This window comes from Coregonus clupeaformis, chromosome 14 (genome assembly GCF_020615455.1).
Source record: "Coregonus clupeaformis isolate EN_2021a chromosome 14, ASM2061545v1, whole genome shotgun sequence".
Taxonomy (NCBI): Eukaryota; Metazoa; Chordata; class Actinopteri; order Salmoniformes; family Salmonidae; genus Coregonus; species Coregonus clupeaformis.
The window spans coordinates 43215470-43231481 of record NC_059205.1 but is presented as its reverse complement, the minus strand read 5'-3'; the positions used below and the strand labels follow the sequence as shown (position 1 = coordinate 43231481).

The following is a 16012-nucleotide window of genomic DNA, read 5'->3' as shown; positions in this document are numbered from 1 at the left end:
CTCCCTGTACATAGCCATGTTATTTTCTACTCCCTATATATAGCCATGTTATTTTCTACTCCCTATATATAGCCATGTAATTTTCTTCTCCCTATATATAGCCATGTTATTTTCTACTCCCTATATATAGCCATGTTATTTTCTACTCCCTGTACATAGCCATGTTATTTTCTACTCCCTATATATAGCCATGTTATTTTCTACTCCCTATATATAGCCATGTAATTTTCTACTTCCTGTGCATAGCCATGTTATTTTCTACTCCCTATATATAGCCATGTTATTTTCTACTCCCTATATATAGCCATGTTATTTTCTACTCCCTGTACATAGCCATGTTATTTTCTACTCCCTGTACATAGCCATGTTATTTTCTACTCCCTATATATAGCCATGTTATTTTCTACTCCCTATACAGTATCAGTCAAAAGTTTGGACACAGTATCAGTCAAAAGTGGTGTAAATGTATGAGCCACAGGAGGGCGCTAGTGGTAATCCTTATTCTGATGTGAGCCTGAGATTCAGGCCCTCTGGGCCCAGTTTTTCAAAACGTATCTATCCGTAATTCAGCTATCAGATATGATTAGGATAGGATTAAATGCTTAGAAATAGAATGAATAGAACGGTAGTCCCCATTCAAGTCAATCATTCGTCCGTTCTATTAATTATATTTCTATACATTTAATCCTATCCGATAGGCGACATCCAGATAGATAACTTTGGAAAAACTGAGCCCAGGTGAGGCAATGTAGACATACCAATCAATATGAACTACAAATACATGTACACTTATCCAATAATGCCAGATCAGAAAGGAGGGAAAGGGCTGGCAGGTCTTGACTCAAGGATAACTTATATTAAAAAGATAACACTTGAGCACTGCCTGAATCAATGTCATATAAAACCATCTGAAGGGTCCGGCTAACTAAGAAACTGCTCTAAATCCTTTCTGTCAACAAATAGTACTAACCTAGTCATAACACCCAGGACAGCAAGGACATAGGACACTTGTTCATTAGCTTTATTCTTTGGTTAATGTGAATATAGGCAACACATTTGACACAGAAGAACACACAATGTGACTATGAGTCATGACCTAGCCTACATTCAGGGTGATATGACAGGCCCACCAGGGGCAGAGGAGGAACACAATGTGATGCAACACTAAATAGGGCAGACATTTTACACAATTAAATTGGTCCAATAATATGGGATCATTAGCATGTGATACACCCCCCTTCTATGTGAATCAGGCTACCCAAAGGAGTGTATCATGGCTTACGTACTGTGTATAACAAACCTGAGTATATAGGCTATAGTATAGCCTACACTTAATAACTGACACGTCCATAAATTAATACAATGAAGTGAACGCATTTGAAAGGTAATCTCATAAAACATTTACATGTCTCCTGCTGGCATTGGAGAAGGCAGCACGCCCGGGTTCCGGGTCAGGCCTGTATCTCAACCAGCACACCAACCACGTCATAACAACAGAGAGCATGGCCATGATGCTGGCTACAGACAGACAGATAGGGCCGACTGGAGACGGAGGGTTGTTGAAGTTATGCACGAATATGAGTCCCAGAAACAGCAGCACAAGCATGGAGACGAAGGCGAAAATGGCGCACACACAGCCTGTGGTTAGCACGATGCGCCTACAGTTCTGACAGCCCTCGTATCCAGCAGTTTCGTAAGAGTTCGCAGCGGCATGACCGCCAACCACAGCTACAGACGGGATAGCTTGGTCCTGCTCAGCTGCTGGTGCCTCGTTCGCCTCCTCGCGGCGGTACGCGGCAATGAGCGCTGGGTGCAGAGGAGGAGGATACGGTGGCAGGCTGTCCTGCGGAAGACTGTCATCCTGGATGTAGAATGGATAAGCATCGGTGACTTTAGTGTTGTTGGGGAGGTTGTGTATCCGGTACTCAGGCACCGGGGTCCGGTGGCGACAGAGAGGGCAGCCGATGCGCCATCCTCCGTCCTCACGAAGGTGGAGAGTATTCAGACACTCCTCGCAGAAAGTGTGCAAACATTCCAGGATTTTGGGCGTGCGACGGTCCAGGTCGAAGTAGTTGTAGCATATTTTACACTCGTATTCCTCATAGAGGGAAACAGCATCATAGTCCTGCGCCCCGATTCCTTTAGCTCCTGCTACACTCAGCGCCTCTGCCATGTCATCCTCGCTTGTTTACATGCTCAAATTAACTTCTGATGTGATGTAATCAGATGATTTCCACCGCCTCTCACCGGGGCTCAAACAGACACATTGAGTTCCATCGCCGCCATTCTGCGTGGTTTTGTTAGCATCAAATCCCAGAATAGAGATGGAATACGGTAATAAGACGCAATGGGAACTTGATGAGGTAATGCTGGGGTTTTCCTAGCTGAGTCAGTGAAGAGGAGGCAGTAGTTTTAGCCCTCTCTCTGACAGAGGCTAGGACAGAGCAGCATTCACGGTTCCTTTCCCCGCTGATGCAGCTCGGCATGAACAAGAATCTTGATTAGAGTCGTTCCCCCTGTAGAGCTGTTTGGTTCACAAGTCTGGGGCGCAACTGGGGCACCGGCACAACCCGGAAACAGTGCCAGATTAGGCTACATGATCAGATTATACAGGTTTAAACCCGTTTAGATCAAGACCTGTTGCATGCTTAAAGGAATTAACCCTTACTGCAAAACACCTCATCTATCCTTCTGCCAAGTGCCTATTTGCGTAGCCTATAGCCTATCTGAACAAACAAAAACAATAGGCCTATTCGTCGTTTTGAGTGAAATAGTTAAGTCTCAATATCTTTATTGTGATCGGTCTGCGCACTGCTGTTTTAGACATTTCAGCACCACACTGGGTGGACAGCGCCAGCGATGACGCCTCCTGCTCATCCCATCCAGATAAAATGCTTACTGAAATGAGGTTTATGGGATTTTTGCACCCCTGTCATAGTGTATTGACCAAAGTTGGCAGAAATCATAAAATAACTTATTTTTATTCAGTGCAGAACGTCTGAACCAGTATCATAGCTAAATACAGACACATAGTGTGTGGATGTGGAGTGTGTAGAATGTGATTTCAGAATATGCAGAGTGTGAGCTTCTTGGTGTCTGTGTGTATAGCCTGAAGATGCCTTATACTGCATCATATACACTCCCGTTCAAAAGTTTGGGGTCACTTAGAAATGTCCTTGTTTTCGAAAGAAAACAATTTTTTTTGTCCATTAAAATAACATCAAATTGATCAGAAAGACAGTATAGACATTGTTAATGTTGTAAATGGCTATTGTAGCTGGAAACGGCTTATTTTTAATGGAATATCTACATAGGCGTACAGAGGCCCATTATCAGCAACCATCAGTCCTGTGTTCCAATGGCACGTTGTGTTTGCTAATCCAAGTTTATCATTTTAAAAGGCTAATTTATCATTAGAAAACCCTTTTGCAATTATGTTAGCAAAGCTGAAAACTGTTGTGCTGATTAAAGAAGCAATAAAACTGGCCTTCTTGAGACTAGTTGAGTATCTGGAGCATTAGCAATTGTGGGTTCGATTACAGGCTCAAAATGGCCAGAAACAAATAACTTTCTTCTGAAACTCGTCAGTCTATTCTTGTTCTGAGAAATGAAGGCTATTCCAAGAAACTGAAGATCTCGTACAACGCTGTGTACTACTCCCTTCACAGAACAGCGCAAACTGGCTCTAACCAGAATAGAAAGAGGAGTGGGAGGCCCTGGTGCACAACTGAGCAAGAGGACAAATACATTCGCTTGAGAAACAGACGCCTCACATGTCCTCAACTGGCAGCTTCATTAAATAGTACCCGCAAAACACCAGTCTCAACGTCAACAGTGAAGAGGCGACTCCTGGATGCTGACCTTCTAGGCAGAGTTGCAAAGAAAAAGCCATATCTCAGACTGGCCAATAAAAAGAAAAGATGAAGATGGGCAAAAGAACACAGACACTGGACAGAGGAAGATTGGAAAAAAGTGTTATGGACAGACGAATCGAAGTTTGAGGTGTTTGGATCACAAAGAAGAACATTTGTGAGACACAGACCAAATGAAAAGATGCTGGAGGAGTGCTTGATGCCATCTGTCAAGCATGGTGGAGGCAATGTGATGGTCTGGGGGTGCTTTGGTGGTGGTAAAGTGGGAGATTTGTGCAGGGTAAAAGGGATCTTGAAGAAGGAAGGCTATCACTCCATTTTGCAACGCCATGCCATACCCTGTGAACGGTGCTTGATTGTAGCCAATTTCCTCCTACAACAGGACAATGACCCAAAGCACAGCTCCAAACTATGCAATAACTATTTAGGGAAGAAGCAATCAGCTGGTATTCTGTCTATAATGGAGTGGCCAGCACAGTCACCGGATCTCAACCCTATTGAGCTGTTGTGGGAGCAGCTTGACCGTATGGTACGTAAGAAGGGCCCATCAAGCCAATCCAAGTTGTGGGAGGTGCTTCAGGAAGCATGGGGTGAAATCTATTCAGATTATCTCAACAAATTGACAACTAGAATGCCAAAGGTCTGCAAGGCTGTAATTGCTGAAAATTGAGGATCCTTTGACGAAAGCAAAGTTTGAAGGACACAATTATTATTTATATTAAAAATCATTATTTCTAACCTTGTCAATGACTACATTTCCTATGCATTTTGCTATATTTCCTATTCAAACTCATTTCATGTATGTTTTCATGGAAAACAAGGACATTTCTAAGTGACCCCAAACTTTTGAACGGTAGTGTATACTTCAACTATTTAATCCCAGCCCCAGGCTTTAAGTAACACTCAGACTCGGTTTGTTGTTATGCACACACACACACACACACACACACACACACACACACACACACACACACACACACACACACACACACACACACACACACACACACATACACATACACATACACATACACACACACACACACACACACACACACACACACACACACACACACACACACACACACACACACACACACACACACACACACACACACACACACACACACCACACACACCCATCCTAATCAATAAGACTGGAACCTCCAAATGTATGGATCATCAAGTGAATTTCATGTGTTGATATGTGATATAGATTAGGCTGTATCTGACAAATTGGAGGTAAATTAACACTATACTTTTAATAAACATTTTCAGACAGAATTTTATGTTTTTATTGATGTTCTCATTAGTGTATTTTGCCAATATCACAGTGCTGAATGCCCATCTCCTTGACATGACAACAGAAGTACAAAACGATCCTTAACCCTTGATCTGTCTGAGTTAACCCTTAGGTACAGATTATTATTATGTTGTCAATCAGTCAGCCTCCCTGTCAGCTAGGAGTGTTGGATCAAAGCACAGGTTACGTGTTCAGTGTCTGACAGAGCCTCTGAAGGAATTGGTGTGTGTGTGTTGCATATTCCCGTGGGAAGTTGTACATGAAGCTGATGTGTGTGTGTGTGTGTGCGCGTGAATGCATGTGGTGTGCGTGAATGCATGCGTACATACACATTCATATACTGTATGTATATGTGTGTCTGAGTATAACCTGCAGCCTTGGGCTGGGATTATACAGTACAAGCATAACAGTTTACAACTCAACTAGCATCACTACCCGCAATGTAGCCAGGCTACAAACAGCAGAACCTGGTCCCTCCCTGTCCCAACCCCATTTAATTTGGGATGAACTCTACCTCAGTTCACCATGGGGTTGCCTGGGCCTGTGGAGCCCATAGTGGAGACAGGATGATGACGCCAAGGGTATGTGAGCAAATACAGTCAGTCTTAAAACTGAGAAGTAGGAGTTGAGAATAAGGAGTGGGCTAGGACCTCCTCACTGCTCAGAACTAGGCTTCATCTGATGGATGTGTCAGATATACAATGCTCTTCTACAGGGTTTTACTGGTGGATATTTATTGCTATAATCATCTGGCAACAATGTTGTTTCATTGTAAAGTGTGTTTTCTTCATGAATTTGCATAGTTCCATTCTCTTCCCAAATTACTCGACCAAACTCTACAGCCCATATCACTGTGGCCTCTCACGGCTCTGCTACGGTTACGACTAGTGAATATTAATGAGACTGTGGAATGGGATCTCTTTCTCGCGCTTTGTGTGTGTGTGTGTGTGTGTGTGTGTGTGTGTGTGTGTGTGTGTGTGTGTGTGTGTGTGTATGTGTTACTTGATAGCAACATTTATTTAATTTGGAAGTAAATTATGGTCATTTAAAAAATAGCATTAGTTGAAGTCAAAATGTATTTGTCCAGCTTGTGAAAAACTATTGGGTGAAACAATCATATAACAAATGCAGTATAAAGCAATACATCTCCCTCTATTCTCCTATCATAGATCTCCATTGTCTCCAGGGGATAACTGTTCCCCAAATTATCAATGTAACTAGTCATCTTGCCTCTATGACTGATTCTGATATAGGACATGCCTGAAAGAATTCTGGCAACAAAGTGGGTATTTGTTTCCCGTTTGGTATTGTTTTAAGAGGAGACTCTGGGCTGGGGAGTTAAAGTCTGTCTCTTTCATGTTCCTCAAAGGGGCTCCTTCACTTGGTCATCCAGCTGGTGAAAAATGCCACTTAAATGCCACCGTGACAAAAGCGTGCGAAGAAAGAGAGGGTGCCAGGCTACTGGGCTGCCATAGACAACATGGTGTCTGGGACAGGGGGGCTTCGTTTGGGAGAGACTGCTGGGCTTAAAGTTAAAGATTACTTTGAAATCTGTACTCCCCCTCCTCTCTGTCCTCCTCTCTCTCTCTCTCCCTCCCTCCCTCCTTCCATCACTCTCTCCACCAGCCACCACTCCCGCTCTCTGAAAAAAAAACCTGCCGCCAGAGAGCAGGGGATGAGCCAGGAGAAGATCCTCTTTAAAATGACAGAGAAGGATCCTTTTGTTCCCCTAATCCTCCTCGCCCCTCTTATCCCCCTCCTTACACCCTTACACTCCCCTTGGCACATTTTAAGCCCAACTGGACGTCAAAGGGGCTGCATGCTCAGGCAGGGACTCAAGCAGGGACTCATTCTTCATTCTACTTCATCACTCAGAAGAATGGGAGAATCTGAGCCTTCTTTTTTTACACATCTCTCCCCTTGTTTTTTAAGGTTAACAGACACAAATTGTTGTATTTGGGACTTTAGTTGTTTATCTTCATGATTCTGAACTGCTCTCAACTGGAGCTGGCAGTTTACCAGAATTTAGCCAGCATTTAAGTTAATAGGAGCTTGATCTTTGCACTCTTGCTATGGAAACCATACGATAATCTCTTTAACACTGCCATAGCAACCACTATGAGAAACATCACCCCAATATCTTGTAATGTCATCTAATTCCATTCATTCATACAATTCCCCATTGACACTTCACCATTCATCATATATTATGGAGGGTATTAGAGAAATGACAAAACACATGACCCATCATCATCATCATGAAGTGATCACATGACATGGGTCAATATTGGTGTTGCTCAGGGTGACTCCCAAGGGAGAGTCCGTCAGCTAGTCTAAGCCTGTCGGGGAGAAGAGGTCGTCACCTGTGGTTAGGTCTCAGGATACTATACATTTCCCTCTCTTCCTCTGTCTGCCTTTAGGGTCACCACTAAGTGCCACCTAGGCATAAGGGCAAGCAGCTCAAGTGTGTGTCGGTGTCATTATCAGATTGGACACACATATTTACAGAGGAGATGAAAGTGCTTCCTCGGTTTATAACATCTGCCCTCTGATGGTTGGTGACTCATCTTGATGAACTAGATGAGAAAGGAATAGCCTGGGGACAGCTATTAATGCCTCCTTGTACACACAGATGCTGTGTGTGTGTGTGTGTGTGTGTGTGTGTGTGTACTAACATGTGTGTGTCCATTGTCTACATGAGTATGTTGGGGAACCTAACAGCATTGGACACATGGTCAATATACTCCAAGTGAAAGGATGATCCTCCTTGCTTTAACAAGCATGCCAATACCCTGGAGATGTTTTTCTGTGCTTAGTGGATATAATCAGTCCAGGGTCAGGGGGCCAGGGGCTCTAGATGGGCTTACCTGGCCATTTCACTTTCATGTTTTTTCAAAGGTGAGAACTCGCTCTCTCTCTCCACATGCAAAAATCCTAATTAATTTCATACTTCCTCTTTCACTAGCTCTCTTTTGTATTACAAACCTATTTTCAGTGTTGAAGTACTCGAGACCAGTCTCGAGACCACATATTGAGTGTCTCGGTCTTGTCTCGGTGAGTGACTCGTAATTTCTTCCCGAGACCAGCGGAGTAAATAACTCATAATTATCCGCTTCCATTCAGTCAGCGCATAAAACTGCTTCGCCAGGCCAAATATGTACACTTCTTTCTTGAAACATTAATACAGTATCTTAACAGCCTTTATATCTATTATAAACATGTTTGGGCAGTGTCAAACCTATAGGCCTTCATTGTGTGACAGGTTCGTGATTCTGAAAGGATAGCAACCGTAACACCAGCGCACTCATGCAGGATAGTGCACTTTTTGTAAAACACAAAGGGCCAGTGGTGTAGTGGAAGCTATACGCAGGTATAAGCCATATATCCCGTTTTTTTTCAGTGGGCATTGCGTATACACACTTCTTAATCCCCACTGATGCGTATCAAAGTTGTAGTGGACGTACACGACTTATCAATTATGTAGTACAACAGAGAAATGATGCACAAAGTAGCCTACACAATCGGAAAGCACGTGAAATGTATTGCAGGAATGTATGCAGGCAGCAAGAGTATGCAGCTCTCAACTGGTTTTGGCATGGAGCAGCTCACAGAAGAATGACATCGGTAGATGGTAGGGTAGGAAAGACGTTTCAATTTATGATATTTGACAGTATGTAACATGGATGGGCCTGGGTGGACAGAGGCCCACTCACTGGGGAGCCAGCCAGGCCCTGACAGGCCCACCCAATCAGATTGATGTGGTATAAGCATTGTTGTGGACCATCACATTTTTTTTTTTTTTTTTTTTAAAGTGTGATTTTTGAGAATGAAAATCTGAAAAATCTATAGGAAAACTCATTAAAAAAACAAAGGAAAACATAGGATTTTTCACACAGGGTGCCTTTCCTTCACTGGGCAGGCCATTTGGGAACTTTTGGGCAACATTTCAGTATAACCACTTCTCCAGGCACCACTACACCACTGCATAGCGCAGATGGAAAGACAGCAGTCACACACTGTTAAAGGATAAGCAGTCCATAAACTCAGACATAATAAGCCAGTAGGTTCCAATCATAAGAATACAAAAACACAACCATTAAGCATTTCCCAATTGAAATGTCCAACTATTACTTTCCATTGCAAAAAACATTTATTGTTTAGCTCACAAAGTAACCGGTGACCTAATGTTTAAAGTGGAACTGTCAGCGTTTTAACTACTTTGCAGATATGAAACAAACAGACAATTATAATATCAATCAAAAATATAAAATCCCCAGTTTATGCTACAAAACCAACTTTATAAGAGGTTTTAAAAATAGGTTCTATTTGACTCACTGTTCCATGACGTACATTAAGAAATTGTTGGCAGAATAGATGGATGCAGTTCAAAGCATGAATAATATAATTCTTGGTAGTCCAAAAAATATTGCTATCAGGTTGTAAATCACATCTGGTCTGGTACATTGTTTGCTGCCTCCATTCGGATGCACTGTTTCAGTTTCAATGACTCAATATTCTGGACAAAACGGACGAATCTAACAGGCTGGGAAAAGATGGCGCCGACGGGTATGGCAGCTCTGCTTCTAGCTCCTAAGCAACTTTGCAGTATTTTTTTGTGTGTGTTATTTCTTACATTTTTAGCCCAGGAATTTTTTTGTGTTATTACATACAGTCGGAAATAACTTTTGGATATCAGAGCGGGTAACTCACCAGCTGTGATGCGTGTGATAGAAGGAGTCAGGCGCAGGAGAGTAATACGCATCCAAAGAGTTTATTCCGTCGATAAACAGTTGTGCAAGCATGCGACAACAAAACTCAGGCACAGGAGAAAATATCTACCCTGGCAACAACAAGGTAAGGGTAGCTCAACCGAGCTACACACAGCTCACAACAAACAATCACCCACACAGACAAGGAAGCAGAGGGAACACTTATACAATGACTAATTGGGGATAGGACCAGGTGTGTGTGATTAATTAGACAAGACAAGTGGAGTGATGGTAAATGGATCGGCAGCAGCTAGTAAGCCGGTGACGACGAACGCCGAAACCTGCCCGAACAAGGAGGGGAGGCAGCCTCGGCGGAAGTCGTGACAGTACCCCCCACTTGACGCACGGCTCCAGTAGCGCGCCGACCCCGGCCTCGGGGACGGCCAGGAGGACGCGGAGCAGGGCGAGCCGGATGGCGACGGTGGAAATCCTGTAACATGGAGGGATCGAGGATATCCCTCACCGGGACCCAGCACCGTTGCTCCGGACCGTACCCCTCCCACTCCACGAGGTACTGAAGGCCCCCCCACCCGACGCCTCGAATCCAGGATGGAACGGACAGAGTACGCCGGGGGCCCCTCGATGTCCAGAGGAGGTGGAGGGACCTCCCGCACCTCAGACTCCTGGAGCAGACCAGCTACCACCGGCCTGAAGAGAGACACATGAAACAAGGGGTTAATACGGTAATCAGTGGGAAGTAATAACTTATATGTGACCTCGTTGACTCTCCTCAGGACTTTAAACGGCCCCACAAACCGCGGGCTCAGCTTCCGGCAGGGCAGGCGGAGGGGCAGATTCCGGGTCGATAGCCAGACCCGATCCCCCGGTACAAAGACGGGGGCCTCACTGCGGTGGCGGTCAGTGTTGGTCTTCTGACGACGCACGGCGCGTTGGAGGTGAACGTGGGCAGCATCCCACATCTCCTCCGCGTGCCGAAACCAGTCATCCACCGCAGGAGCCTCGGTCTTGCTCTGGTGCCACGGTGCCAGAACTGGTTGGTAACCTAGAACACACTGGAAAGGCGTTAGGTTAGTGGAGGAGTGGCGGAGAGAGTTCTGGGCATATTCTGCCCATGGCAAGAACACCGACCACTCCCCCGGCCGGTCCTGGCAGTAGAACCGCAGGAACCTACCCACATCCTGATTTACCCGTTCCACCTGCCCATTACTCTCGGGGTGGAACCCAGAGGTCAGGCTGATCGAGACCCCCAGACGTTCCATGAACGCCTTCCAGACCTTGGACGTGAACTGGGGACCTCGGTCAGACACTATATCCTCTGGTACCCCGTAGTGCCAGAAGACGTGAGTAAACAGGGCCTCCGCAGTCTGCAGGGCCGTGGGGAGACCGGGCAGAGGAAGGAGGCGGCAGGACTTGGAGAAGCGGTCCACAACGACCAGCATGGTGGTGTTACCTTGGGAGAGGGGAAGATCAGTTAGAAAATCAATGCTAAGGTCATTGTGGAACTGGTAACGGTTGTAGCTTACCCGCTGGGAGGTGCCTAGGTGCCTTACTCTGGGCGCACACCAAGCAGGAGGAGACGTACACCCTCACGTCCTTAGCCAAGGTAGGCCACCAGTACTTTCCGCTCAGGCAGCGCACTGTACGGCCGATACCTGGATGACCAGAGGAGGGTGACGTGTGTGCCCCGTAGATCAGACGATCACGGATAAGAGCAGGCACGTACTGCAGCCCATCTGGACACTGAGATGGAGAGGGATCCGTGCACAATGCCTGCTCTATATCCGCGTCCATCGCTCATACTATTGGCGCAGGAGGCCCAGCAGTATGGGAGTGTTGCCTCTGGGCCTCTCCTCTGTGTCATACAGCTGGGACAGCGCGTCTGCCTTCACGTTCTTCGTACCCGGGATGTATAATAGAGTGAAATCAAACCGGGTGAAGAATAGGGCCCACCTGGCCTGGCGAGGATTCAGCCTCCTCGCTGCCCGGATGTACTTCAGGTTACGGTGGTCCGTCCAGATGAGGAAAGGGTGTTTTGCCCCCTCGAGCCAATGCCTCCACATGGTCAAGGCTCGAACAACAGCCAACAGCTCCCGATCACCAATGCCGTAGTTCTGCTCCGCCGGGCTGAGCTTCTTTGAAAAGAACGCACAGGGGCAGAGCTTGGGTGGCGTACCCAAGCGTTGAGACAGGACAGCTCCTATCCCAACCTCGGACGCATCCACCTCCACTACGAACGGTAGTGATGAGTCGGGGTGGGCCAGTACTGGGGCTGAGGTGAACAGACCCCGCAGTTTGCTGAAGGCCAGATCAGCCTCAGCAGACCAGCGGAGCCGGGACGGCCAACCCTTCAACAGGGAGGTAATGGGAGCTGCGACCTTGCCAAAGCCCCGGATAAACCTCTGATAATAGTTGGCAAAGCGAAGGAAGCGCTGCACCTCCTTAACCGTGGTTGGAGTCGGCCAATTACGCACGGCTGAAATGCGATCTCCCTCTATCTCCACACCTGAGGTGGAAATGCGATATCCAAGGAAGGAGACGGACTGCTGGAAAAACATACACTTCTCTGCCTTAGCATAAAGGTCATTTTCCAACAGTCGGGCCAGCACCTTGCGAACCAGGGACATATGCTCGGCGCACGTAGCGGAATACACCAGGATGTCATCGATGTAGACCACTACACCGCGGCCAAGCATGTCCCGTTCACAAAGGACTGGAAAACGGAGGGAGCATTCATCAAACCATAGGGCATCACCAGGTATTCATAATGCCCCATGGTTGTGCTGAATGCTGTCTTCCACTCATCTCCCTCTCGGATACACACCAGGTTGTACGCACTCCTGAGATCTAATTTGGTGAAGAAGCGCGCCCCATGCATTGATTCAATCACTGAAGGAATGAGGGGGAGAGGATAACTAAATCTTATAATCTCCCTGTTCAGTGGTCGATAATCAATGCACGGGCGCAGACCTCCGTCCTTCTTATTCACAAAGAAGAAACTCGAGGAGGCGGGTGAAGTGGAGGGACGTATATACACCTGGCGTTTCCATAGCCACCGTTTCAGCCTGTGACAGGGGGTATATATGACTCCTGGGAGGTACAGCGTCTACCCGGAAGTTTATCACGCAATCCCCCGCCCGATGAGGTGGTAATTTAGTAGCCTGCATTTTAGAGAACGCTTGTGCCAGATCTAGGTATTCAGAGGGAATGCGCACAGTGGAGGTACTGTCTGGACTTTCCACCGTGGTTGCACCAACAGAAACACCTAGACACCTACCCTGACACTCTCGCGACCACCCCATGAAAACCCTCTGCGGCCATGAAAAGGTGGGATTGTGGAGTGCTAGCCAAGGGATACCTAATACCACAAGGAAAGCAGGAGACTCAATAATGGAAAAAGTCACCTGCTCACAATGATTCTCCTGGGTAATCATGGTGACTGGTGCAGTAACTTCCTTAACCAACCCAGTCCCTAATGGTCGACTATCAAGTGCTCTGATGGGGTGTGGAATGGATAGGGGAATCAATGGAATGCCTATACGGTGTGCGAATGCCCTGTCCATAAAGTTCCCAGCTGCACCTGAATCGAGGAAAGGAGACAAGTATTTTACAGTGCGCAGCAGAGGGCTCTGAACGAGTGTGGGTGTTCGATACCTGGGGTGCCGGCCTGATGCTGGCGAAGTAAAGCTCCAATTGGAGGAGGAATCCCTGGCACAGCGCCACTGTCCCCTCAAATGCCCGTGGTCGGGATATCTGGATCCCTCCTGGTGCTGGGGTGTAGGTGGCTGGATCCGGTTGGCCAGCTGGTCTCAACAGATCGGATCTGGTCCTCTCCAGGCGTTGGACGACCTGAAGAATTAAGACCAGGAATATGATTTTCCCGAATCGTATCCTTCGTTCGTACCCCCCAGGGCAATTGAACTTATTCCAGAGGCTGCTCCAAAACACCTCCGGCGGAGAAGAGGTATTCAGAGTGGACTTCTAGTCCGACTCAGAAGGCATGCACACCATCCACTGCTTCCGAGTATATTACTCGTTATGTTCAGTCTCTGGATAATAAAGTAGATGAGCTCAGGGCGAGGATCTCCTTCCAGAGAGACATTAGGGATTGTAACATACTCTGTTTCACGGAAACATGTCAGTCTCGGGATATACTGTCCCCGTCCATACAGCCAGCTGGGTTCTCAGTACATCGCGCAGACAGGAATAAAGAACTCTCCGGGAAGAAGAGAGGTGGGGGTGTATGTTTCATGATTAACTACTCATGGTGTGATTGTGATAACATACAGAAACTCAAGTCCTTTTGTTCACCCGACCTAGAATACCTCACAAACAAATGCCGACCGTATTATCTCCCAAGAGAATTCTCTTCGGTTATAGTCACAGCCGTGTATATTCCCCCTCAAGCCGATACCACGACGGCCCTCAAAGAACTACACTGGACTTTATGCAAACTGGAAACCACATATCTTGAGGCCACATTTATTGTAGCTCAGGATTTTAACAAAGCAAATTTGAGGAAAACGCTTCCCGAAGTTCTACCAAAACATTGACTGTAGTACTCGCTCTGGGAAAACATTGGACCACTGCTACTCATCTTTTTGAAATGCCTATAAGGCCCTCCCCCGCCCTCCCTTCAGCAAATCTGATCGTGACTCCATTTTGTCCTCCCTTCCTATAGGCAGAAACTCAAACAAGAAGTACCCGTGCTAAGGTCTATTCAACGCTGTTCTGACCAATCGGAATCCATGCTTCAAGATTGTTTTGTTCACGCGGACTGGGATATGTTCCGGGTAGCCTTTGAGAATAACATCGACGAATACACGGATACGGTGACTGAGTTAATCAGGAAGTGTATAGGAGATGTTGTACCCACTGTGACTATTAAAACCTACCCAAACCAGAAACAGTGGATAGATGGCAGCATTCACGCAAAACTGAAAGCGCGAACATCCGCATTTAACCATGGCAAGGTGACTGGGAATATGGCCGAATACAAACAATGTAGTTATTCCCTCCATATGGCAATCAAACAGGCAAAACGTCAGTACAGAGACAAAGTGGAGTCACAATTCAACGGCTCAGACACAAGACGTATGTGGCAGGGTCTACAGACAATCACAGACTACAAAAGGAAAACCAGCCACGTCGCGGACACCAACGTCTTGCTTCCGGACAAGCTAGACACCTTCTTCGCCCGCTTTGAGGATAACACAGTGCCACCGACGCGGCCCTCTACCAAGGACTGTGGGCTCTCCTTCTCCATGGCCGACATGAGTAAGACATTTAAGCGTGTTAACCCTCGCAGGGCTGCCGGCCCAGACGGCATCCCTAGCGGCATCCTCAGAGCATGCGCAGACCAGCTGGCTGGAGTGTTTACGGACATATTCAATCTCTCCCTATCCCAGTCTGCTGCCCCCACTTGCTTCAAAATGTCCACCATTGTTCCTGTACCCACGAAAGCAAAGGTAACTGATCTAAATGACTATTGCCCAGTAGCACTCACTTCTGTCATCATGAAGTGCTTTGAGAGGCTAGTTAAGGATCATATCACCTCTACCTTACCTGACACCCTAGACCCACTTCAATTTGCTTACCGCCCCAATAGATTCACAAACGATGCAATCGACATCGCACTGCACACTACCCTATCCCTTCTGGACAAGAGGAATACCTATGTAAGAATGCTGTTCATTGACTATAGCTCAGTATTCAACACCATAGTACCCTCCAAGCTCATCATTAAGCTTGGGGCTCTGGGTCTGAACCCCCACCCTGTGCAACTGGGTCCTGGACTTCCTGACGGCCGCCCCCAGGTGGTGAAGGTAGGAAACAACACCTCCACTTCGCTGATCCTCAACATAGGGGCCCCACAAGGGTGCGTGCTCAGCCCCCTCCTGTACTCCTTGTTCACCCATGACTGCGTGGCCAAGCACACCTCCAACTCAATCATCAAGTTTGCAGATGACACAACAGTAGTAGGCCTGATTACCAACAATGACGAGACAGCCTACAGGGAGGAGGTGAGGGCCTCTCACTCAACGTCAACAAAACAAAGGAGCTGATAGTGGACTTCAGGAAACAGCAGAGGGAGCACGCCCCTATCCACA

General features: G+C 46.7%; 1 protein-coding gene across 1 annotated transcript; it reads right to left on the bottom strand.

The window, feature by feature from the left end:
- Window positions 1-1032: 1032 nt before the first annotated feature.
- On the bottom strand, window positions 1033-2556 carry LOC121581495. The gene has a single exon (XM_041896994.1). The coding sequence runs from the start codon at window positions 2171-2173 to the stop codon at window positions 1391-1393; it is 783 nt and encodes a 260-aa protein (XP_041752928.1). The 5' UTR covers window positions 2174-2556; the 3' UTR covers window positions 1033-1390.
- Window positions 2557-16012: the final 13456 nt, after the last annotated feature.